The 25,281-nt window shown below is 39.7% G+C and overlaps 1 protein-coding gene across 4 annotated transcripts in view; it reads right to left on the reverse strand.

The window, feature by feature from the left end:
- The window catches only part of WDR7 (WD repeat domain 7), a 371,332-nt gene that overhangs the window by 62,903 nt on the left and 283,148 nt on the right, over positions 1-25,281 (reverse strand). For 2 of the 4 annotated variants that reach the window (XM_047697076.1, XM_047697077.1), the window contains one exon: positions 7,680-7,779. In XM_047697076.1, the coding sequence (XP_047553032.1) occupies positions 7,680-7,779 (100 nt within the window). Of the gene's footprint in view, positions 1-7,679; positions 7,780-20,245; positions 21,063-22,302; positions 23,260-25,281 lie in introns of those variants that run through there. The other 2 variants (XM_047697079.1, XM_047697078.1) reach the window with 2 other exon arrangements.

Genomic DNA, 25,281 nt, shown 5'->3' on the forward strand with positions numbered 1-25,281 from the left:
TGGCTTAGTGGGTTAAAGCCTCTGCCTTCAGCTCGGGTCATGATCCCAGGGTGCTAGGATGGAGCCCCGAATCAGGCCCTCTGCTCAGCGGGGAGCCTGCTTCCCTCTCTCTCTCTGCCTGCCTCTCTGCCTACTTGTAATCTCTGTCAAATAAATAAATAAAATCTTAAAAAAAAATACGAACATGTTGCAGAAGACATATTGAGGAAGAGGGAGGGGGTAATATTATTTTTGTATTACAGAAAGCAGCCTCAAAGTATTTACAAGAAACGGATGAAACAGGAATTAACTCTCAGGGACAGGTAACAGCGGACTTTGGCGGACTTTAACTTTCCACTTTAAATATTTGTGGGGCGCCTGGGTGGCTCAGTGGGTTAAGCCGCTGCCTTCGGCTCAGGTCATGATCTCAGGGTCCTGGGATCGAGTCCCACATCGGGCTCTCTGCTCAGCAAGAAGCCTGCTTCCCTCTCTCTCTCTCTCTGCCTGCCTTCCTCTCCGTCTACTTGTGATCTCTCTCTGTCAAATAAATAAATAAAATCTTTAAATAAATAAATAAATAAATAAATAAATATTTGTTACTATTTGAGGTTGTTTTTTAAATGAGCATGAATCACATTTATAGTCAAAAGAACCAATCAATATAATTCATTTTGGGAAAAACCGGAATGCCAGGGAAAAAAGCAGGTACACCTCTCCTCCCTCACCAGCTGCTCCTTATGTTCCTCTTCTCTCTTTCTCATGGAAATGCTAATCATTCAAACATTGTATCTAGATGTCTCACGGGGAGGATGGAAATGACACAAATTACTCTATTTTGACTGGCTAGGTATCAGTGGATCATTATTATCAAAGAAAACAAAACACTTCTGTTAGGGAAAACAACAACAACAAAACTGTTACAAGAAACTTCCAGTTGACAAAAATAAGAAAGAGAATCGGACACTGGCCATAGCCCACCAGATCCAGAGATGAAGCAGAATAAAAAATCTTAGACCAACTCCACACCCAATAAAAATCAAACAACAACAAACCTTAAGATTCTAACTACAGTTTTCTTTTGGGTTATAAAAGCAGCCACACACCCATGCAACGTAAGAAGGTCTTGTGATTTACATAAAAAGTTAAGTTCATAAATAAACATAACTGAATTTCAATAGATAAGTAATGAAGGGATAAATAATATATGATATACAAATGAGGGAGAATGAGAACATTCACAACTATTCCTCTTGAAACGAAGAGAAACTACAAAAAATTATGCTGACACCTGAGAAACTGAAAATAAGAATAATAATAAAATGGCTGAATTACTGAATTCATCTCTTATATCTTAAAAAGGATAAAGGCAACAGATGTGGGAAATTATATAGTAATAAAGTCCTTGAAAAAAAAAAAACCCAGCGGTGGTTAATATAAGGACTTTGAATATATGCAAACAGGTAGGCCAACAACTGAGATATGGTGGCAGCTGAGAATACTATATTTAAAAATTAGCCTAAAATTACTTTACCCAGAAAGATTCTAATATAGCAGTAACATTAAAAGTAGTATTTGTAAAGACTTAAAAAAAAATCATTGAAGGAAAAATATCAGTAGGACAAAAGATTAACGGTGTGGAAAATTAGGATAAACAAAAGAATGTTAAATATAATCAGATAAGGACAGATCAGTAAGTATATCTAGAAATCTGCTAATTACTTGACTTGATATCCTATTCATTCATTCTACTTGTAAGATTAATCAAGTAGTCTGGAAATAAGAGCAGCATATAAAATCATAAGAAAGAAATTGCAATAAATCTACCTGGTATGAAGGTTGATGTGTAACAGCAGGAGCCAACAGAATGAGGTTGACTGACTGTGTCTTATTTAACCAATGACTACATAATAATCATGATGGCTAACATTTTTTAAGCCCTTACTATTGGCTGACATTTGCTTCATATATATTAATTTAATCTTTACAACACATGTTATGAGAGTTACTATGTCCATTTTGTAGATGAATAAACTAAAGCATAGAGAACTGAAGGACCTTACTTAGGCCACAAAGCTAACAAAGAACTACAAGGGACTAAAAAGGATTCAAACCCAAGTCGGTCAGGCTCCAGAATCTGCTCTTACTGCCTTTTCTAATACGTAAGAGAAAATACATAACTTGCTAATTAATTTTAAAATCAAATTTGGTATGTTGCAAATATTATCAAAGATATAATTAATCTGCACCAGATAAATGCGTACCAGTAAAGAATTTGAGAGGCCATATAGCTTAGTGGGTATAAGGAAATCAAAGGAAGGTCAAAGGAAAACAAATGCAAAGGAAAATAAATTTCAATGGAATTATTAGTGAAAACAGGGCCAATTTTCATTATTTTAATGTGGATTATCTTCAGCACTTTTGTTAACCAGGAGTGCTAGTATGCGGCAACTGTGTATATTCAGTGCAGGCAGACGTGCAATATCATCTAAAGACAAAAGGAATCGGAAAGGGGCATTTCTTGAAATCTTCACTGTGTTTGAAACGAATCATCCCACAGACATTTTTGAGTGCTTCCCGTGTAACTGGGGGAGGACCATGATAGGGAACAACAGAGGATGGTGTTACTGAATGAAAAGTAGCTCAGAAGAGGAGGGGATTGATGATGATGATCAAAGCCAGAATCTCAAAGGCTCTGAAGCACAAAGGTCAAGGGCCTAACTTAGGTTTAGCAGAGGACAAGGCAGATTTCAGGTATACTGTTAAGGAAGGTTGACTGAACTCAGTGACTGGATGTAGATGGGTAAAGGACGAATAAGAACTGCGATGTCCTGGTATAACTGCACCACTAACAGAAAAAGGTAGGTTAGAAAAGATGCTGGTAGAATATAGGCTTAGATTTTCTAAAACACTGAATTTGAAACCATGACAAGATAGCAGAATGGAAATGTCTAGCGGATAAAACCTTTAGGGGCTGGAGTTTAGGCTGAGCCCAATTATAAGGTGACATGTGACGTTCAATGCATCTATGCTACATAGAATAAGGAATCTGTTAAGGCCAGAGGAACTCAACATGCGGGCTGATGACTCTTTATAGCATTAAGCTGTGTGATAGGTTACACGTCAGCATTCCAGAATTTACCTTTGGTCTAGAATGGATTATAGCTAGACCTCAGTTGTCACAGTACTATGAATACAATCAATCTTTGCTTCTATTTTTTCCTTCATTATCTGGCCTATGGCAGACCTGGTCATGGTCCACTATAGAAATATAGGTACCTTTCATGACTCATAAGAAAGAGGTTTCTCTATGCTCTTTCTGAAAAGATATCCCCTTAGAAACAATGTGGCAAGGTGTTTCTGAGTAACCAAAAATACAACTATGCCCAAAATTACCCACATATTTTTGATATAATTAAGGAATACTTTGTTTTCATTTACCATGTCATATAATGTTTCTTATTATATTTTTTACTCCAAAGACTCAGTGTTTTATTTGATCCATGTGTATTCTACTACGCATCCACTATGTTTTAGGCACTGAAAAATAGGCTTCAAAAAGGAGTTAAGGAACTTAAACTTTTCAATGATAAAGTTCTCTGAATAATTGAAGATTTAGATAAGACTTCTGCCACACTTTCTGTCATACATCACCGCGGTTTTTTTTGAGCACTACGGCAAAGGAAGTAAATATCTGTATTTCCCACGGTGGGTCAGATACCCCCAAGTGACACATAACAACCTTCGAGAGGAAAACTAGCTAACAAGAGCCTGGGAGAAACTTGTACAGAGCGGGCAGGTATTTATTACAGAGGCCGTGTTTCAAGAAGATTGGAAAATCAGTGAGACATAATATCAAGTCTGCCAAACCAAAGGCAAATATTGCTAGAGGGAGGATTTTCATTGCTGATTTAACCACACACAAACCTGCAGCTCTAAGGATTCATGGAACTTAATTAGCCTGCTTATCAAGAATACTGCCTACCGACAAAATTTAAGTACTTCATAGAGAGTTACTTTTCTTTTCTTTTTTTTTTTTCTTTTTAATTAAGCAAAATTCGAGTCGGGTATAGGCCTCAGTTGCTAGCAGTCGCCAGGTAAAAGCGAAGTCAGCAGCACAGCAGGATTTTTAACTACCGAGCTGCATCAGAGTTCTGATTTGCACTATCAGTAGAGAGTCAGCCTAACAGCACAGGTAAGAGCTGCCTTTAGGAGGGAAGAATCTGCATATGGCCTAAGGCAGCCCTGCTTAACTCGTCCACCAAAGAGCTCCTCACTGACGACTGTGAACTGGCCCCAGAGTCTACAAACACCCTCACGTCTCCATGTGACCTTGCAGGTTCTCTACAATTAAGGTAATTTAATTACAATGTGATGCATTTCCAAGTTTATCTGAATACAATAGCAACCTGTGCTCACTGAAGACTAACCTAAGAATTTCACATCAATTACCTTATTTACTTCTCATGCAAGAACAGGCTCTATTTCTACTACCTTTACCGAGGGGAAACTTCAGCTCAGACAGGTTGAGAAACTTCCCCAAGGTTATGAAATTCACAAGTGGTGGAGATGGGATGCAAGCTGCCCAGTTTCTAATTCATCTTCTCTGATATATTACACTGCAGCATTTTAATGGACTTTGTAGTTAAATTCGCTAACTCTTCCTCCTTGGTGAGCTAAGGCACAGCTCAGCAAACTTTTTCTGTAAAGGGCCACATAGTAAATCTTTCCAGCTTTGCAGACCATGTAAGGTCTTCGCCGGTGACAATGACTCAATTCTGCTGTAGTGTGACAGCACCACACATGGCCCTCAAAGCAAGGAGCGCGGCTGTGTTCCAGCGAGCTTCATTTACTGAAAGGGGGCAGGGGTGATCTTGGCAAGAGCTTGAGAACGCTCAAGTAGACTTCATGCTCCATACAGATATGCATATGTATTCTGTGGCTTTGTATCATCTCCTACTGTGTGTGTTTCGGAAGAACACATAGAAAGAAAATGGATTAAAAAAAAAAAAAAAAAACCAGCAGCCAATGCCAAAAAGTAAGGGAAAGGGGATTTAGTGTTTCTATGCTCTCTGTTACCAACCAATCTAGTAACGATGACAGGGAATCCGCATGTTCTCCCTCTTCTCCCCCAGTCCTGCGTTCTCTGCATCCTGGACAAACCACAGCAGATTGTCTCATCAGCTGTGACTCTCCCTGTATGGTGGTTACATCTTATCTTTCCACCTACTTGGAACCCCACCCCGTAGAGTCCAGTGAATTTACTAATTATCCTCTCTACATGTTTTAGGTCCTATTTCCGTATCTTTGCTTATGCTACGAAAACCGCCCCATTCTTCTGTCAACTGATTCCAATAGCTAGTCAGGAGATGCAGTACTGCACTCCCAGTTCAAACTCCCTAGTCCTTGGATTCACCTCTAAGACATCGTTTCTGAACATGCCAATTACACTTGTGCATTCTGTTTCAATGGCTAACTCACTTATTTCAAATACTACGACACTGACACCATAAAAGATTTAAGAGAATCCCCCAAGTGTCACTGGCACTGGATGTAACTGGTAACCGGCAAAAGCAGTTAAGACTTAGAGATGTAGCTTCGTTTTCCTTTTCTCAGTGATTAGAAGAAAAGGTAACCTTTACTTTCATACAGAGCTGGAAGGTGAAGGTTATTCAGTCATATAACACTAACGGTAATCTGGGACATCAAAATCAAGAAGCTGAAGTGGACAAAAATCTGGAGGCACTAAAATGTCTAAATGTACTAAAACGATGGACAGAAAATAAAATGGACTAAGAATGACATTACAAATTCCTGTTAAGAAAGAATGCCTTTGATTAGTAAGTGTATCCTAAGTAATTGAATTAAAAAAGAATAAAATATCCAAATTATTGTGTTTTTTGCATGTTCCCAAGACCTTCACTGAGACCTTTGCCCATAGTGCATCACGCTTCTCTCCGCTGGTTTTGCCAACTGTGTCTTGTCCAGTAACAGTCTTCTCTCTGCTTTCTATACATCAATTTTAAAGAAGCTTGGAAAGGTCCCTTTGTTCTTTTCTTTTCTTTTTTTTTTTTATCTTTCCTTATTGATGCTTGTGATTTATTTCTCTCAAGTCTGCTAGTAATGATATACTCTCATTTTTAAAAACTGTCTTACCAGAATAGATGCTGAAAACGCTACTTGAAGAATCTGTCCCTTTTAGGAGAGAATCTTATAAACAACATGGAACTTAATTTTTAAACAAGTATTTAGAGAGATTTCACTGCTCGGAGTTCAGAGTAAAACAAACAAACATATGGCCACCGATAAGGAGTTAATGTCTAAAAAAATTGACAGAAACAAAATTCAACAGTTACACGAGCATGGCAAATGGTCCACCCTCTACGCTCTCACACAAAATGCACACTTACACATTAGAGACTGAGAACGTATGCATAAAGAAACGTGTTCAACGTTCCAACAGTATCCCCTAAACTTGTCTGACCCCTGAAATTTTTACCCCCAACATCTATTAGCAGCTCTTAGAACTACTGTTTTCATGGAAAGCAGCCAGGGAAGCTTTTGGAGAATTAATTAATAGCCTATTAAATTTTAGAGGCAGTATAAAATTTTAGATATATCCTTAGGAACTTCTTTATATTCCTTCTGGAAATTCCTAATACAGTTGACTACATACTTATCTAACACAGTTGAATATAATTCCTAATACGGTTGAATAGATCAGCATTGATAAATGCTATAATGAAACATAAGAAGTTATGACTTGGAACTATTTATCAATGAGCCCTATAAATTCACCATGATCACAGGGGAACTTAGCCCTGGTTTTGCCATTTGTTAACAGTATGACCTCTGGGATAAAGAGATTTAAAGCCTCTCTTGGAGCTTTGATTCACTTATATCTAAAGTGGGGCCAGACCTGCCCTGTCTAACCAACTGGGACATTTTGAGAATCAAGTGATCAAGATGAAAATTAAAATCAAGAACAATCCTTCATAAACAATAAAGTGTTATAAAAGTACAAAAAGATTTATAAAAGTATAAAAATAATATATTATCTCATCAGTTTCTTTTTTCCTCTTCTCTTGAACTCTGGCGAGGATGCTGTCTTAGAATTGCCAAATCCCTTGTTTTACTTAGAAAATTAATTTTTGGTTAGTCATTAATCATAATAACATACATCAAACATTTTCAGAAAATGCCTGGCAGGGGCGTCTGAGTAGCTCAGTCAGGTTAAGTGTCTGCCTTTAGGTCAGGAAATGATCCCAGGGTCCTAGGATCAAGCCCTCTTGGCTCCCTGCTCAGCAGGCAGTCTGCTTCTCCCTCTCCCCCTGCCCCTCCCCCCTGCTCATGCTCTCTGTCAAATAAATAAAATCTTAAAAAAAAAAGAGAGAGAAAATGCACGGCAAAAATAGAAGAATCAGAAAACTGTTTAAATGAAGAGACTTATTGCAAAGAAGCTGGCAAGCAGAAGCACCTTTCTCTAGGCTCTATTATGAACCCATCCGTAGCCGCCCTTCGATGCCAGTGAATAAAGACAGTAGGGCTCTATATTCTTTGAGTCCTTCATTAAACTATTGATCCCTTTAGCATTATCCATAATGTTCCAGCAGCTCAGCACGTCAACTGGTGAAGTGCTAGTCTCTCACTCCTTTCAATAACTTCCACACTTTATGGAGAGGAAGTCACAATGATTTATTTACCTGACATTTTCCAGTCCGGATGTCGTACAGGGCCACTGAACCATGGCGAGCTCCAACTGCTATTCTGTGATTCCGCTCATAATAGCTGACCATGTAGAACCTGAATTGAACATTTTAACAACAACAAAAACAAAACAAAAAACCCAGGTGAGATGACCTGCACATGGAAGTGGACAGAACGTATCTCAAAGATAGAAGTCAGCTCTGATATATATTTTTAAATAAATATATCGATAATTAATACATCGAAATTTTTCAGAACTGTTTCATTTTAGTAACTCTTAAAATCAACTGAAAGAAAAATGTTGCAAAATACCACTTAGGCTATGGATAATTATTTTCAGTAGAAAACAAGTTCATCATTACAAACACCTTTGAATTTTCAAGCAAGAAATAAGGTCAAATAAGGTTTAATAAGAAAACTCAGTTTTGCTATAGTAATTATTATGCAAATACTTCTACTTAAACAGAATGGAAAAGATGAAAAGGCTTATACATTCAATCCAATTATGTTCTCACATTTTATTATAGTATTAAGGAGTGAAACATACTTTCTAGCAGATCATAAAAAAGCTACACTAATGTTATGCTTAAGTACATATCAGTAATTTAGAATGAAATTAGTAAGTTATCCATAAGAAAAAGGCAAAATCTGGCAAATTCCATAGATTTTCCACATTTACTGGTTTACCTAAATGACAGCTATGACTAAAGGTAGTATAAGGAAGCACATTTGGTACTTATCTGGCATTACATGAAAAGAAAACTGAGGGAGGATGATTTGAAGGTTATAAGAGGTTGATTTATTTTTATTTATTTCTTTTTTCTAAGTTAATTTGCATCAGTGGATTAGGTATCTGAATTCATGATCTATGCTTTGCCATAAGGATTTCCCCGTCATCTGGCTAGAGCCTGGGAAGATATAAATAAAAATCACTACAAGTGTAAATAAGGTATGATTTTATATCCCCAATGAATTCTGAATATACCTTCCCATTATCTAGTGCTATTGTCTCAGTAGGAGTTGTCCAGATGAACAAGTGGCCTACGTTAAATATTTATGAGGAGATTCCATCAATTCTACCACACATTCCTTGACTTTTTTCTCTGTGGTCGTCCTACCAACCTAACTTTTCTGTTACCATTTTTTTAAAAGATGGGCAGGAGAGGGAAAGGAGATGACAGCAAGGAAGTATTTCTCTAATGCTTTCTTGAAATGGAGTAAAAAAAACTACAACGTCACGTGATGACATTTCTGAAATTCTGGTAAGAGAGGCTGGGAGACAGACTAGAGTTTTAAATGTGAACATTTTGAAAACAGCGACATTGTGATAAAGCCATCTAGGCGTGGGATGGCATTAGGACATTCACACACAGTTCGTCAATCTGGAAAATGATATACTCAGTTTTAAAACCTTTTGTTTGTTCCTTATTAGCAAGTGATGGATTCATTAATAGTTCTGTCCTATCCCTAAGCCTTACCCAGTAAAACAACTCCTTTCCCTTCAGTGGAAGACTAATGCTTCATTTTTCAGTCGCATGAGAGACACTACTTTAGGACCTCCTGCCGGTTTTGGTTTTGCTGTGCTCAGGCAGTGGGATGTCCTCTTTGCACACTGGCTGGAGGGAAGGAAAGGCACTAAAGGCTCCTGACACACATGAAGCTTCCCCACTACTGAGTGGCTAGCGTAAGGCTGCTTCCTCAACACTTTTCCTGTCTGAAGCATCACATTACACTACCGCAACAGAGAAGGCAGGGATCGGCATTCAAAATCCAATGCACCTATATTTGAAAATAAAAAAATGCCCTAGAAGAGTTTAAGAACCTTTACTATTTTGTTATTCGATCATTACAGTGGTTTAAGTGTCAGGCGCCACTATTTAGCTACACTGACATCTACACACACAGTTAACTCGCAATTACGGTAACACGGAATATACTACCTAACAAATGCTATAATGAATATTTATTCTGTTCAGGTTAATAGCCACAGGAAAATGAAATTTCAGAAGTATCTTTAAAAGCTATTCATTTTTTTTTTTTTAAGATTATTTATTTATTTATTTGACAGAGAGAGATCACAAGCAGGCAGAGAGGCAGGCAGAGAGGCAGGCAGAGAGAGAGAGGAGGAAGCAGGCTCTTCGCCGAGCAGAGAGCCCGATGCGGGGCTCGATCCCAGGACCCTGAGATCATGACCCGAGCCGAAGGCAGCAGCTTAACCCGCTGAGCCACCCAGGCGCCCCTTTAAAAGCTATTCTTAAACTTTGCACAGATGTAGCTGCAACACTGCTGAAATCTTTCTGTAAAACGTGGCTGTAATTACTCCTCAAAATAATCCTTTTCAAAAGAAATCTGTGCTGAAATACATTTATGTGGACAAAATTTACTTAAACCAGAATTTCAAAAGTTTTTGATACACTGGCTGTCTTCTATGCTCCGATATCAACCTCATCCTTCTATATCATCTGTAAACACCATAATTTATGGAAGAAAAGAATTCAAATCTATTCTTGGTATCACATCTTTAGTTTTCCTGAAAGGACCATACATTACAGGTCTGCATTTGTCATTCTTTGCAATTTACTGCTAGAGTAATACTTCTAAACAAGTTCTTAAACAATTCTGGACAGTGAAGGTCTTGGGGCATGTTTTTTATCTTTGGATTTCTTGTTAAACTTTTTATTCCCTTATAAAAGTATCTCTTTCAACAGAAGAAATCTGTGGTATGTATGTAGTCACTTCGCAAGTATCCACTCTGGGGACACAGGCTGCAGGGAGTCTATCTCTGCCGATGGTTTCCAGAACCCAGCATACTCCTAAATTACTCTTCACCTAGAACTAGTTTTCCATTGAGGGACTGTGAGATACGCATTAGTTGCCCCTACCCCCGAAGGTATCAGTGTATTGAAGAGGAGGATCCACTACAGTTTTTAAAATTATTCTAGATGTGACCTGAAAGTCTTAAATTCAGTCTTAAATTCCTTCATAATTTGGAAGGGGGTGCTCTCAGAGTAAGGACTGATGTGGGCTGAGTCTTCTAAAATGGTATTTCAGCTCCCAGTTCACTACATCAATAACATGTCACTTGGGCAGCTTTCTTGGGTAACAATCTGGTAAGAATCCTTTTATTATATTCAAATCAGAACAAGAATCCGAACAAGGAACTTGGCCCATCACAAGGAAACTCTGCTAAGTTAGAGAGAACACTACCATCCAAGTACACGAAAGAAAAATAATCTGGAATCCAGTAATGTTACAAAATGTATTTCTTGGGGTGGTCATCATCCAAGAAATTTAGTCACTGATCCCACACTTTCATTACTGCCCACATGCAATTGGGGTGATCCTTTTCTCTTTTTTTTCCCAATAAATAAATATTTATTAATCTCAAATCATCCTTTTGGCAATATTTTAAATCACTTCTGTCCTTTGAAAATTACCATGGCCTCAGGGTTCCTTTGACAGACTCATCTTCCAATTACTCTGATCATTTTTTAAATTTTATACTTAAAAAAAAAATTTATTAACATATAATATTTGCTCCAGGGATTCAGTCTATGAATCATCAGGCTTACACATTTCACAGCACTCACCATAGCACATACCCTCCCCCGTGTCCATAACCCAACCACCCTCTTCCTACCCACCCCTACCCCCAGCAACCCTCAGTTTGTTTTGTGAGATTAAGAGTCTCTTACGGTTTGTCTCCCTCCCGATCCCATCTTGTTGATCCTTTTCAACCATGAATTAAATCACCTTTCTCTCATGTTCACAACAATCCTTCAAGATCCTTGTGACGGGACCCCATCTCTCAGACTTCATCTTCTCTCCCCCTGTTCACTCTGCTCTAGTTACACTGATTTCCATGTACTTTCTCGAATATGCCAAGAGTGTTTCCACTTGGGGAGCCTGGGTGGCTCAGTTGTTAAAGCATTTGCCTTCGGCTCAGGTCATGAACCCAGGGTCCTGGGATCAAGCCCTGTGTCAGGCTCTCTGCTCACTGGGAAGTCTACTTCTCCCTCTCCCACTTCCCCTGCTTGTGTTCCCTCTCTAGCCGTGTCTCTGTGTCAAATGAACAAATAAAATCTTTTTTTTTTTTTTAAAGAAGGTTTCCACTTTGGAGCTCTAACACTTGCTGCTCCCTCCACTTGAAAACCTCATCTGCCTGATATCTCCATGGCTTGTACCCTCCCTCCATTCAGGTCTCTGTCCAAGGTGATCTTGACAAAGATCTTCATAGGCCACCTTATCTAATATAGCAGCCCTTCCTCCATTATCCTGTAGTCCATTATCATACTTTTTCTTTATTGTACTTAACCATCCCTGATATCAAACAATATTTTGTTTATAGCTCGTTTCTCTCCACCAGAGACTTTATCTTTTGCTGAATGTATGAATACATAAATGTGGTCCAAATGAGCAGTAAAAAGTAATGCGGTAAGAAGTTCAAGCACTATGCCTATCCCCCAGTGAACTAGTGTAAAAACTATGCAAAACATAATGACTTTTACGGCCAATGAATATTTTATAGGGTCTAAAATAATAATTGAGATGAGGAAATAAAGGAAACAAGACGTGTCCAAAAAAGTTAGGCAGAAGAAACAGAAGTCAAGAAACGGCCATGATCCCTCTAAAAATAAATTTTTTTTTTTTTAAGATTTTATTTATTTATTTATTTGACAGACAGAGATCATAAGCAGGCAGAGAGGCAGGCAGAGAGAGAGGAGGAAGCAGGCTTCCTGCTGAGCAGAGAGCCCGATGCGGGGCTCGATCCCAGGACCCTGAGATCATGACCTGAGCCGAAGGCAGCGGCTTAACCCACTGAGCCACCCAGGCGCCCCTAAAAATAAATTTTTAATTGAGAAAAGAAACTGCAGATTTACATGAAATGATCTATAAAGGTCTCTGTCATCTGGGTATGTTAGCATGGGGCTGACAGTTGCATACTGGAAACTATTTAATTATACCTTAGGGAGCTAGAAATGATTACCTGAACTGAAATTCAAGAAGGCAAATATAGTCTAAATTATGATGCATACAAGAAAGTATGTATTTTTGGTATAAATGTCGTTATGAAAATAAAAACTATGCTGTGAATCTGCCAGATATAATGCCACATGTAAATGTCAATGAATGTGGTATTATCACACAAAACATAGTTAAAAGAAATAATAACTTATCGATCATCAATAAACACTGGAATAGTTTATTTTTCCAAAGCTGTCTCTGTGACTTCAACTTTCCATGACTAAGTCACAGTGGAGTGTCAGCCACCCCACAAATGGGTGTGAGGCACAAATGTGAATTGAGTGCAGGATCCTGGAGCAAATCACTTTGCTTGCGAGTTCGCCAACACCCAGTGCCTACGTCTTTAAATAACTTCGGTACTCTATTTATAGTCTCCTTTAAATTGATGACCTTTATATTTTTACTAAAATCACCTTCAAATAAGAGAACACCGATGTGAAATTTAAAAGTCAATTTAGAAACACAAAGGATAAGGCAATACCCAACTCTCGGCAAAAATACAATTTGGGAGGAACCCAGAAACCTGTAACATCACTTTCTTAACCATGACTCAATGATCTCAGGATGTTGAGTAACTATTGTCTATCATATCCTTGAGCATTAAAAAGCAACAAGAAACACTCTTTTGATAATCCAAAATTAATTTTCAGTTAACAGGAAACCATCTAAAGTCTAAGGATGTCGAAGAGAATGTGGGATATAACCATCTACAATTTAGAACTATTTACAATCCTCTAACTACACATCTTGCAGCTAACATTTACTGAGCACTGACGGTAGAACAAGCACACGTATTTTCATAAGCCATTGAGATACTAGGATTACTGAGTGGCTTTTAGAAACTCTTGACGTTGATTTAAAATGGTTCAAGAACTTTTGACTCTTTTTGTTAAAAAGGTCTCAAGGCCATATGGACTGGTAAAAAACTCAAAACACTGCCAATAGGTACGTAGTAAAAAGGAAGTCCTCCTTCTCACCCCCCCTCCCTTACCAAGGATGAACAACTGTCAAGGATTTGGTGGAACTTCTGAGAGATTTTTCTTTTTTACAAGATTTTATTTATTTATTTGACAGAGAGAGATCACAAGTAGGCAGAGAGGCAGACGGGGGGCGGGGAGGGAGGGAAGCAGGCTCTCCACTGAGCAGAGAGCCCGATGCGGGGCTCGATCCCAGTACTCTGGGATCAGGACCTGAGCCGAAGGCAGAGGCTTTAACCCACTGAGCCACCCAAGTGCCCCTGAGAGATTTTTCTAATTCTGATAACACAAATGGTATCATGTTACACATATTAACCTGCAACTTTCTATCCTTCTCTCAACACTTCAAGGAATGTTGCCCTTGTCGGTATCCATGATCCCATGTCATCCTTTCTCATCCCTGCATTGTGCTCCTGTGTATGTATACTCTGTGCACGAATATTCCCTTCCTGACAATTAAGTTATACTGCATATGGATCCTTACATATATAGGTGACTGTTTCCGTAGGACAGGATCCCCAAAGCGAGATTCTGGATTAAAGTATACACACGTTTTTAATGTGATAAGCAATGGCAATTTACCTTCAATTCCCACTAAAAGTGAAAGTGCCCCCAGTTGGTATTACCCAACTTTCTACCTTTCCCACCAACACAAGAGAAAAAATGGTTATCACATTTTAATTTTAATTTGCATGAAATAACTTTTTAGATTGATTCATTCAGTTACACTCTGCTGGATGTGCATAAAAGTTTCTTGATTAATGTAAACAAAAATTATTTAAAAGCTAATCAACGCTCTGCATCCCTGTACTCATCGGGCATTCCAGATGAGGGCTGAGACTTCTCAATATCCACAACATGTTCCCAATAACCCACAAAAAAAACTGGAGCCCTAACCACAGGCAAACCTGTTCTGTGGGAAAGGATAACAGGCCTTCCGCAGCGCAGCGATGTGCAGAAGACACTGACCACAGAAGGCACCACTGACAACACCTGCCCCAAGCCCTGTGCTGGCCAGTATGAGACGCCAAAAAGCCCTTCTGAGGGCCTCCACGCGAGGGCTAGGAAAATAATGAGGAGTAGGTTTTCAAAGCACTGGCCGTCAGCTCTCACAGGCACACCCCTGCCGTCAAGGGCAGGGGCGCTCCGTCAAGCAGGAGGTACTCCACAGAACGTGTACCGACGCTGCCCCCAGAACTCTAGGTCTCCGCGCTGCTCATGTGTTTGCAAGACTTACCCGTGTGCAAAGTGGCTTTGGCGAAGGCACCAGTTCAAGGGGACCTGTGTTAGTTTTGTGGGGGCGTGAGCAGTAAAGGGCGGGGAAATGTTTTCTAGAAGTGCTTCTTTCCAAGGGAGGGCACCAGTTCAGAAAACAAAAAGGAAAAAAATCCCTCATTCTGGGATGGTGATGGATACGGGTGAATTCCATTTGAAAGTCATCACCTCCTGTCCAGCCTCTTGTAAATTTTCAAGAGTCAACAGATATCTCCTGAATAACACTGTTAAATATTTAATAGGCGAATTACTTCCCTTCTGGAAGAACTTGTTATGGGCACACTGTAGCTGGGGTATTAAAAGGAGAACTGGAAACACCTCCTACGTTGTACAGGGAGCAGCATTTCCCCAAGGGAAATAGTGTGCATGTTAAGGATGTATTGGTGCCTGGGAAAGAGTTCTTATTGCCTGACTCTGCCACTGAGTAACTGTGTGACCTGGAGCAAGTCACTTGCCAATGCCTTGGTTTCTTGGTTTCCTTATATGAATGGGGGAACAGTAAGAGTACGGTTGTTGTGGGAATTAAGTGAGCTAATACATGCACAGCACTCAGAATAGTGCCTGGCCCACAACAAACGCTTCCTATCGTGAGTACACGCACACTTCAGCACCCATCATCACCATCACCATAACCAGCATCATCTGAACCTCTGAAGATAGGCTACAGAAAGAATCAATCAGATGTGGTTAATGTGCTATTCTCCTAGGGCAACTAAGTGCTATTAACATGCTAAATAAGGGAAATGAATGCTCCCAGATATTTTATACTTATTTCCTAAATACTTGTGATTTGCCAATATAACCTGATAGTAACTACAAATTATTTTAGTTTCAGCTTAAAGTTGCTGATACTAATAAAAGGGATTTTGGTGTGAAACTCCATGTATCATTTCAAACAGTATGAAAATTAACCTTTCTTTCCATTATACAGGGAAATGGAATATTCCTGGAAGCTTTAGAGTTTTGTTTTATGAAGAACTTTAATATTGAAAAACAGTCTTTCTGTCATAGAGTTTTTAGGAGTAGGGAAATGGACTAAAATGGTTTAAGAGTGACTTCTATTCACCAAAGTAAAGGGTTAACATCTGTAGTTATTATAGAAAATAGACTATAAAATGGTAACCAATTTAAGCATTTTCTGGAAGTTAGCATAGAAGCTGTTTATATTCTATTATTGTTATCACCATATGGGATAAGAACAAACCACAGGTTTGGAGGAGTTTTTTAAAAAATGAGCTTATGCACTGTTCCAAAGTAGATGGTGTTCATTTCCTTACTGGATTTTAAGTGCCCATTTAGGGTGAACAGAGCTGAATCAGCTTTTCACTTGAAAAGCAGAATCAATCAGTCTGTCTACATAATAACAAAGTTTAAGAAAAGGTAAACTGGCTCTGAAAATACAGACTTTTAACTCTTCTGTCTAGATTTTTTTTTCCCCCAGTCAGTTCAAAAGTTTACTTATTTCACCTTGATTTTATGGACTCTTCTCTATGTTATAGCTTTAACAGTTTTCCCAATGATTATTATTTATTTGAATTTTCTAATATATATCCAATTTAAAAGAAATACACACTCACCGTAAAAAAGAAACACAGAGAACATAGAAAAATAAACAGTTAAGAAAGTTACCCGTTACTACCAATCCCCTTCAGCACCTCAGGTAATCATGAGAAATACTTTGGAGTATGCCCCTTCCAGATTTTTCTCCTCTTCATATGCATATATATACAAGCATGAATATAAATCCTGACAGTTTTCCTCTTAAAAATGATTTTTATGTGCCCTTCTGAAACTTTACTAATCTCTCCGTGAGTTACTCTTCTATTACCATCTTCCCAGATCAGTAGAAATGGACTGACCTCAATCTTTTTAACGGCTATATGGTATGTCACAGATCTAGTATCTTTTAATGCAAACAACTGTTGGCAAACAATAACTACATGTAGAGGACACGAGTGAATAAAAATGTTTTAACATAAAGTACATTTTCTATATGAAATCATGCTAAGGGGTTCCCAAAAAAGGTCAGCTAAGAGATAATGAGCTAAATCCAGCAAAACCATAAAAACATTTTAAATTTCAGTGTCAATACTACTAAAATGCTGATGATTTATCCAATTATAGTAAATTAGAGAAATTTATAGCCGGAGCCCTTTCAAGTTAGTTTCCTCCTTGCCACTACAAAATCTGTTTAGTATCTACTAAGAAGTCCAAGTATTTGAGCCATTGAATATATAGTTCAGGCCTATGCATAGACTGTTTGAGAACTTCCTCATTCTTAGCAATGAAATACGCAACGTAAAAGCATATACACTACAATTTTTGCAAAATAATCACTGACTCAATAGTTAGAGATTCACAACCACATTTAAAATACTGTTTTATTCAATGACAGCCGATTCTACATATGGAAGTAGCTCAGATTTTGGAGTTAGAAGGATTTGTCTGCCTCATAAACATCTACTCAGCATTTTATATTCAGCTAAGATATCACCAGTTCTCTTTTTTCCTCCAGCACACTACTAGCTGCTCCCTCCTTCTTCATGTCCTTCCCATCCTACCACGTGTCCTGGAGACCCTTTAATCAGAGCATTACGACATCTCTCCGATGCACCAGCTGTCTCTGCCAAGCCGGCGTGAAGGCTTCTGAAGCAGAGCAATGCCCCACTGACCAGTGCAGCCGAGCAGCCCACGCTGGCCAGGCACTGCACACACAGAACAGACGCACGTTACAAGGCCGCTGAGTAAGGGAATCAAGTCTGCAGAAAACCTTACTCCAGAAAAGCCCCACGACTGCCTAAAAATTATTTTACTTTGTTAAGTCACCCAAACTCCATTTATTGATTCTTATTTATTCGGTGACTCTTTTTCTAATTTTGGAACTGAGTACTGTGATTTATCATTTATCTGGCAAAACCCAGTCAATTAGAATATTTCTTTTCATACCAATTTTCAATTAAAAAAATAAACACTATCTAGCGTTACTTAGAATAACCGGATGGCATAGACCATAACAGAGTGACTAATTAATTAAAATTTCTCATCACTGAATGATTGAGAATGATATGCTGTCATCAAAAATAAATACTGAATGCTCGCCATTACACATCACTTAAGTTCATATTGATTTCTTGACTCTTTATAATAGATTATGTATTTTTTTTTAAAGATTTTATTTACTTATTTGACAGAGAGAAATCACAAGCAGGCAGAGAGGCAGGCAGAGAGAGAGGAGGAAGCAGGCTCCCCGCCGAGCAGAGAGCCCGATGCGGGGCTCGAACCCAGGACCTGGGATCATGATCTGAGCCGAAGGCAGCGGCTTAACCCACTGAGCCACCCAGGCGCCCCGATTATGTATTTTTTTTAAATGGACTTTACTTTTTAAAAAAGATTTTATTTATTTATTTTGAGAGAGATACAGAGAGAAGGAGAGAAAGTGTTTGTGAGCAGGGTTAAGGACAGAGGGAGAAGAGGGAGAGAAGTTGACTCCCCACTGAGCAGGGAGCCTGACTCCCTGATCATGCCCTCCCCCAACAATGCAGGGCTCAATCCCAGGACCCTGAGATCATGACCTGAGCCAAAATTAAGAGTCCAATGTTTAACTGACTGAGCCACCCAGGCACCCCAAAAATGGACTTTACTTTTTTTTTTAAGATTATATTTATTTATTTGAGAGACAGAGTGAGAGAGAGAGAGAGCAAGAGGGGAGGGAGGGAGAGGGAGAAGCAGATTCCCTTGCTGAGCAGGGAGCCTGATGTGGGGCTCGATCCCAGGACCCTGGGATCATGACCTGAGCTGAAGGCAGAGGCTGAACTGACTGAGCCACCCAGGCGCCCTGGACTTTACTTTTTAGAGCAGTTCTGGGTTCACAGCAAAACTGAGCAAAAACTACAGGGTTTTCCCAAATACTCCTCACCCCTAACATGCACAGACTCCTCTATTATCAATACCTACCGCCCAAGAATGGTGTATTTGTTACAACTGATGAACTTACGATGGCACATTATTATCACTCCCAGTCTGTAGATGATATTAGGACTCATTCTTGGTTTGTCCATTCAATGGGTCTGGACAAACGTAAAATGAAGCATTCGCCATTCCAGAATCACACAGAGTAGTTTCTCTGCCCTAGAAACCCTGTGCTCCACCCACTCACTCTCTCTTTCCACGAACCCCCCCTGGTAACCACTGATCTTTTTATTGACTCCACAGCTTTGCCTTTTCCAGAATGTCATATAGTTGGAACCAAACAGTATGTAAGCCTTTTCAGGTTGGCTTCTTTCACTGGGTAATAAGCATTTAGGGTTCCTCCACGTCTTTCAAGGCTTGACAGCTCATTTCTTTTTAGTGCTGAATAACATTTCATTGTTTGGATATACCACAAATAATGGGCTTTTAAAAGCACAATGTGATTCTAGGTTAAAACTGTGTTCTGATTTCTACCTAATTGACTTTTTCCACAGAACTTCAACAGGTTAAAAAAAAATAGTGTAATAAAATAGGTACTTCTTGTGTTTTCTTTTTAAAACCTTTAACTTATTTTTCATATTAATTGAGTCCTTTGTTCATTAAATAATCTGGTCTTGGTTCAGATTTGATAGTTAATTACTTCAAAGAATTTTAGGGAGTGCATTAAAGAAGCTGCAGCATCCTTACATTAAGAGCATATAACACGTCTCAGATCTTATTAAGAGATAGGATGATTGGTAATCATATACTAATAAATTAGTAACGAGGAAAGATTTTAACACTTTCAGGCTCTAGCTTGCAGCAGGTTATTACGCACTGGAAAGCCCCTCATTTTCCAGAGGAGGAAACAGAAGCCTACAGACATGGCCAAGGCTGCCCAGCTGGGTGTGTCAAAGGCAGGAGCCCCCCCAATCCAGAACTCATGTCCCAATGCTGGCAGTCCCAGTCATGCTCAGAGCAGTTCTCAAAGCACGCTCTGTATCAGACCCACCTTGGTAGGAACACTAAGATGCTATTTTCCCTTTTCCCTCTCATTTTCTCACAAGCATGTAGCTGACGTCCAGATTCTTCATGGTGTGAGCTATCACAAGCAGAAGCAGATACAAGAATCTGGCCGACTTCTACTGCAGGCATGGTAGATTGGAAAAAACCAAAATGATGCCATACTTCTAATTTGCTTCTTTGGGGCCCTCAATAATTTTTAACTGAGACCAAGAGGGTTGAGAATTATTGACTTAGAGTCTCCTATCTTTGAAAAAGTAGACTCTCATTTTCTCTCTCTCCTTCTATGTGTGTGTGTGTGTGTGTGTATGTGTGTATAGGATATATATCTTAGGATTTCATATATAATCTACACCTTTGAGAATCTGTTTCAATGAAATAAAAGCAAGCTAAATACAGAGTAAGTGCTTAGGCTGCCAAGAAGAGACTACAGGACAACTCTGGAATCAACCGGATGAGATGCGATTTAGGACTGGGAAGAGGTAGCTGAGGAAGAGAGGAGGCTAGGGCGGCAGAGGTGAGAGAGGGTGAAGGAGGTGCCTGCCCTGTCCCTTTGTCCCAGCAGCAGGTCCTGCGAAGCCTCGCTGCGGGCACAGGGTCTTCGAGTGTGTTCTCTCAACAGCTAGGGGTGCTGGGAACGTTAACAGGAAAGCGACCAGACACAGCCCCTGTTCTTAAGCACCTAACGAGGAAGTGCAAATATGAACAAGGTGACTTCGGATGACATCAGCTCGATGCAGATAAAATGGCAATGTTATAGTGGTGGTGGAGAGGCCGTGCGAGACAGGGAGGTCAGGGGAGTGGACGTGAATGAGGAGACCAGACAGGCCACGTCAAGATCTGGAGAAGGAATAGCAGGAACCAAGGTCCTGAGAGGAAATAAGTGCGGGTCTGTGCAAGGAGTAGAAAAAAAGACTGAGGTGCTCTCAGCACAGTGAATTTGAGATTAGGATTTGGAGAATACAGGTCTAACCCATTTAATATAATATCTGTAACATGAGTCCTAAATGATGGGAAGTTTGGCCGCCAGCTTGTAGGTATCACAGTGCGTGCGTAACACACAAAGTCCAGCGTTAAGCAGGCCCCCTTCCGAGGGCAGCGGCACCGCACTGCGGCGAGAGCCAGGAATCCCTAGAAAAGCGAAGGGTCCTTTAAAGTAAGTAGGATCGATTTCAGGATTTGTACTGAGCCTCAGAAAAACTAATCCCTAGTCTTCCTGAAGTCTAGCCTACTTTCTCCCCGGGCACTGGATCCAGGAAAGGTTATGATATAACCTATCTATCAATCTTGGGGATTTAAGGGCTGCAGAGTGTGGAAGAGCTTTAATTAAGAAGAAGTAAGTTTCCCATTTCAGGGCAACAAAAGGCTCTGCTACATCAGCCAGTTCTCAGAGGGTGGTGTGCACACGCCTTGGGGCCTCAGGCTCCTGTTAGGAAGTGTGTGAGATCAAAACTACTTCTGTGAGATACTGAGGTATCACTCGATCTGTTCTTTGTGTTGACTCTGCACGGCTGGTGTCAGAGCAAGGCCAGGTAATGGTGCTGGTGCGTTCGTCTCAGCTAAGGCCACCGCCCTGTGGTCTACCGGCCGCCGTTACGTCTTCACGGCCACGCGCTGCTGGCAAGCAGAACTAAACCCCAAGGCATTTTCACCTGAGAATGTTCCTGATGAGGCAGCAAAAATTGTTAACTTTATTTACATTCTGACCCTTGAGCACCTGTTGTTTTAACATTCAGTGTGACAACGCGGGAAGGGCCCAGAAAGCCCTCCAGTATGCAGCAATCTGAGCGCTGTCTCAGGGAGAAACACTTGTGGGATCAAGGAGCAAGTTAAACCAGCTGTTTGTTTCTTTGTTTTCCCGCATGACACCATTTGTACTTGAAAGTATAACCCCAGATACAAACTGTGGTTATCGGGACTTGGTTTTTGGCATTTTCTTGAAAATCAACTACTTTATTCTCGTCCGGGAAAACAACTGATAGACCTTGTTGCCAATGATAAAATTCAGGCTTTTGGGTACAAATGAGAATTCTGGCTTCCTACTACACACTGGCTTTTTCAGGACATCAGCAGTAATATTAGCAAAAGTGATGTTTTTGATACTGTGTGTTGCAATGTGACAATATATGGACAACTACATAACTCAGGGATCAGTACTTTCCAAAGACAAATGCATAATATTACAAAGTCATACATGGGAGAAAGACCCAGTCAAAGTGCAAGATGTACCAACGGGTTAAATACAATGGCACAAAAAGTTCATTATGATTACAGATTCTACATTGTAGCTAACCTTTAAAAATGATCACATGACCACACGTTGAGTTTTGGTGAACTACTGAAGATGCAAAATTATATTAAAAAGGCTCGTGGAAACATTCCTCCTATTTTCAACTCTGTATCTATGTGAACCCAGATTCTTCACCACATACTCAATTAAAACAACATATGGCAACAGATTAAAGATAGGCACAGATATGAAAATCCACCTGTCTCCTATTAAGTCAGACATTAGAGAAATCTGAGAAAATGTTAAGCAATGCTATTTTCCCAGTATTTTTTTTTTTAGCAAATTAGTTATTTTTCATAAAAATATGTTTTTATATCAACATGAACTTCATTTAGTATTTCAAATAACTCTTTTGGGTCTTTAATTTTTAAGAAGTTCTGAGACCAAAAGGTTTGAGAATCACTAAAGACTGAAAAATACTGGACAATCAAACAACTAGAAAGAGGTAGGGGGCGGGGAGAGGGAGAGAGAGAGAGAGAGATGAGCAAAATGGTGGGAGCAAAGATCAGATCAGAGTAGCTCAAGAGGACATGAGAGGTGACAAAATGGGCAGAGTGCAGACTCCATTTCCTGGAGGAGGAGAGAGGAGAGGCCAGGAAGCAGACAGACAAGATGTAGAGGGGAGGGAGGGTTGCTCAGTGAGAGAACAGAGCCTGCTTCCAGGCTGAGGACGAGGCACCAGAAAGAAGAGAGGCTAATTTGAGAGCAGGGTTCTCTAGAGAGCACAGTCCAAGAGGAAGGGAAAGAGGATGGAATGAAGAATGCAGCAGGAAGAGACCGGGGCCTGGAACACAACAGGAGCCATCTCGTCCTCTGAGGAGACGACACAGCTATCGCTTGATGAGTCCATGCCTGTGGACTGTCCCCTGCAGAGCACAGAGCAGGTGTGAGATCTGTTCAGCAAAGCTGGGCTTCACTGTCATCCGACTGTCAGCACAAAAATGTTCTTAAGCTTGTCCGTTCGTAAAAGGAAGGATAGGAACATGTAATGGGCAACATAAGTGCCTTTTCAGATTCAACAATCTACAGCTTGCTGTCCTATAAAAATAATGCAGCAAGGTCACTGCTGCAGTGAACTAACTGGCACCATTTATTACAATGAAATTTAGGACTAAACTCACGAAGTGGCCTAGCTGGTGTCATTATTCCACTCAGTCCTTGAGTGTCTGCACCAAGTGTTTAGACTTTCTTCAATAAAAACGGAGACGGAGCCCACCAAAGGATTTCTTTTCAATCTGTGAGTTTATTTGACAAGTCTTTAGAAGGCATAAAAATTAAATCACTCTTAGTTTTATGTCAAATCAATTGCCTCAACTTAAGGGAATAAAAATACTTGAAATAAGGATCTATCTGGGAATTTTGGAGCATATGGGTTTGGCCAGAGAAGCCCTGGCCTGCTTGCTAGGGGGCGCTATAAAGGAAGGGGATCCAAAAGCCCCTTAAGCTTCTTACAATGTGTGTAACTGAGGACGCAAGTGACTAAAAATTGCATTTAGAGGAACATGTATCTAGTTGTTGCTATGAAAAAATCCTGAAACCTTTTATATCTCCAAATATAATCATACTTTCCCATCAACTTACAATTTCATCTTTAAATCCCTAATCCTTTATTTGCTATGCATTATGTCACTACTAGTCCACAAGAACATAATAAGATAGCCTCAAATTTTAAAATTACACTATAATTTCATTCTATTTCCAGAGGTATTTTATCTTTCTTTCTAATTGAGATTTCATAGGCAGTAGCTTGCAAGAGCTTACTTTTTTTTTTTAAGATTTTATTTATTTATTTGACAGAGATCACAAGTAGGCCAAGAGGCAGGCAGAGAGAGAGGGGGAAGCAGGCTCCCTGCTGAGCAGAGAGCCCGATGCGGGGCTCGATCCCAGGACCCTGGGATCATGACCTGAGCCGAAGGCAGAGGCTTTAACCCACTGAGCCACCCAGGTGCCCAAGAGCTTACATTTTTTATTGAGAAGAGCAAAAGAGTATTTTTACAAAATGAATTAAGAAACATTTTAAAACAGTCTATATAATACATACATGTTCTATACTGCTTTTCTCTTAGTTCAGTAGCATCTGTGTATTTTTACACTTCGATTTTTTATGCTGCTGCATCAAATACAGTCATATAAAATAAGTCACAGGGTTTATACGGTGACCCAAAGAGGAAACTTAATCAAACTGAGTCAGGCACGAGACGCTCAGTGTTGACTGGTCTGTTATATGAGGGACTTCACGAGGATATCCAAGTTCAGGATATCCCTGAACGAGGATATCCCCAACACAGCAATTGGTAACTATATTTTACTTCTTTTTAAATTTAAGATTTTATTTATTTAATTGTCAGACAGAGAAAGAGAGAGAGCAAGTGAGCACACAAACAGGGGAGTGGCAGGCAGAGGGAGAAGCAGGCTGTCCTGCAGAGCTGGGAGCCGGATGACCTGAGCTGAAGGCAGACACTTGAATGACTGAGCCACCCAGGCATCCTGGGAACTACATTTGAACAAGGAATTCTGGGAAAACTCCAGTAATGTTTATCTTCCACTCCTTGAAAAAAGTTAGTTCTACTTTCTTTGTGTCTAGGATATGTTTAACTGTGGACGCTGTATTATTTATAACCAGGCGGTTAACTGTACATCACTTGAGAGCCCTCAGTACTTCTGCCTCCAACGACAGTGACCTAGAGTGCCAGCTGATGCCTCTTTGACGATCATCTAGGAGCTTGACAAAGGCAAAGCAAAGGCCAATGAGTCTACCGAGAATCTGGAGGGATTCATGTCTTCAACGAGTTACCTGGTTGTAGCTCTGACTTTGCTTATTCACAAACATAAAAATTCAATGTTTTAAGAATCTTACTGCTATAAAAGGAAGGCACCTTATTTCCTATATAATAATACAGCCTTATTTGTTATAATGATGAAAAATCTGGCAGAACCATTTTGTGGATCAGCTTTTTGAAGGATGTATGTGCTATAATCTCTCAAGGCCACTGAAATTTAAGTAATTTTCTTCTATTATTAATAGACACTTCTATATTATTAACAATATTTCTGGAACTA

The sequence above is a fragment of the Lutra lutra genome, chromosome 12 (assembly GCF_902655055.1).
Source record: "Lutra lutra chromosome 12, mLutLut1.2, whole genome shotgun sequence".
Classification (NCBI taxonomy): domain Eukaryota; kingdom Metazoa; phylum Chordata; class Mammalia; order Carnivora; family Mustelidae; genus Lutra; species Lutra lutra.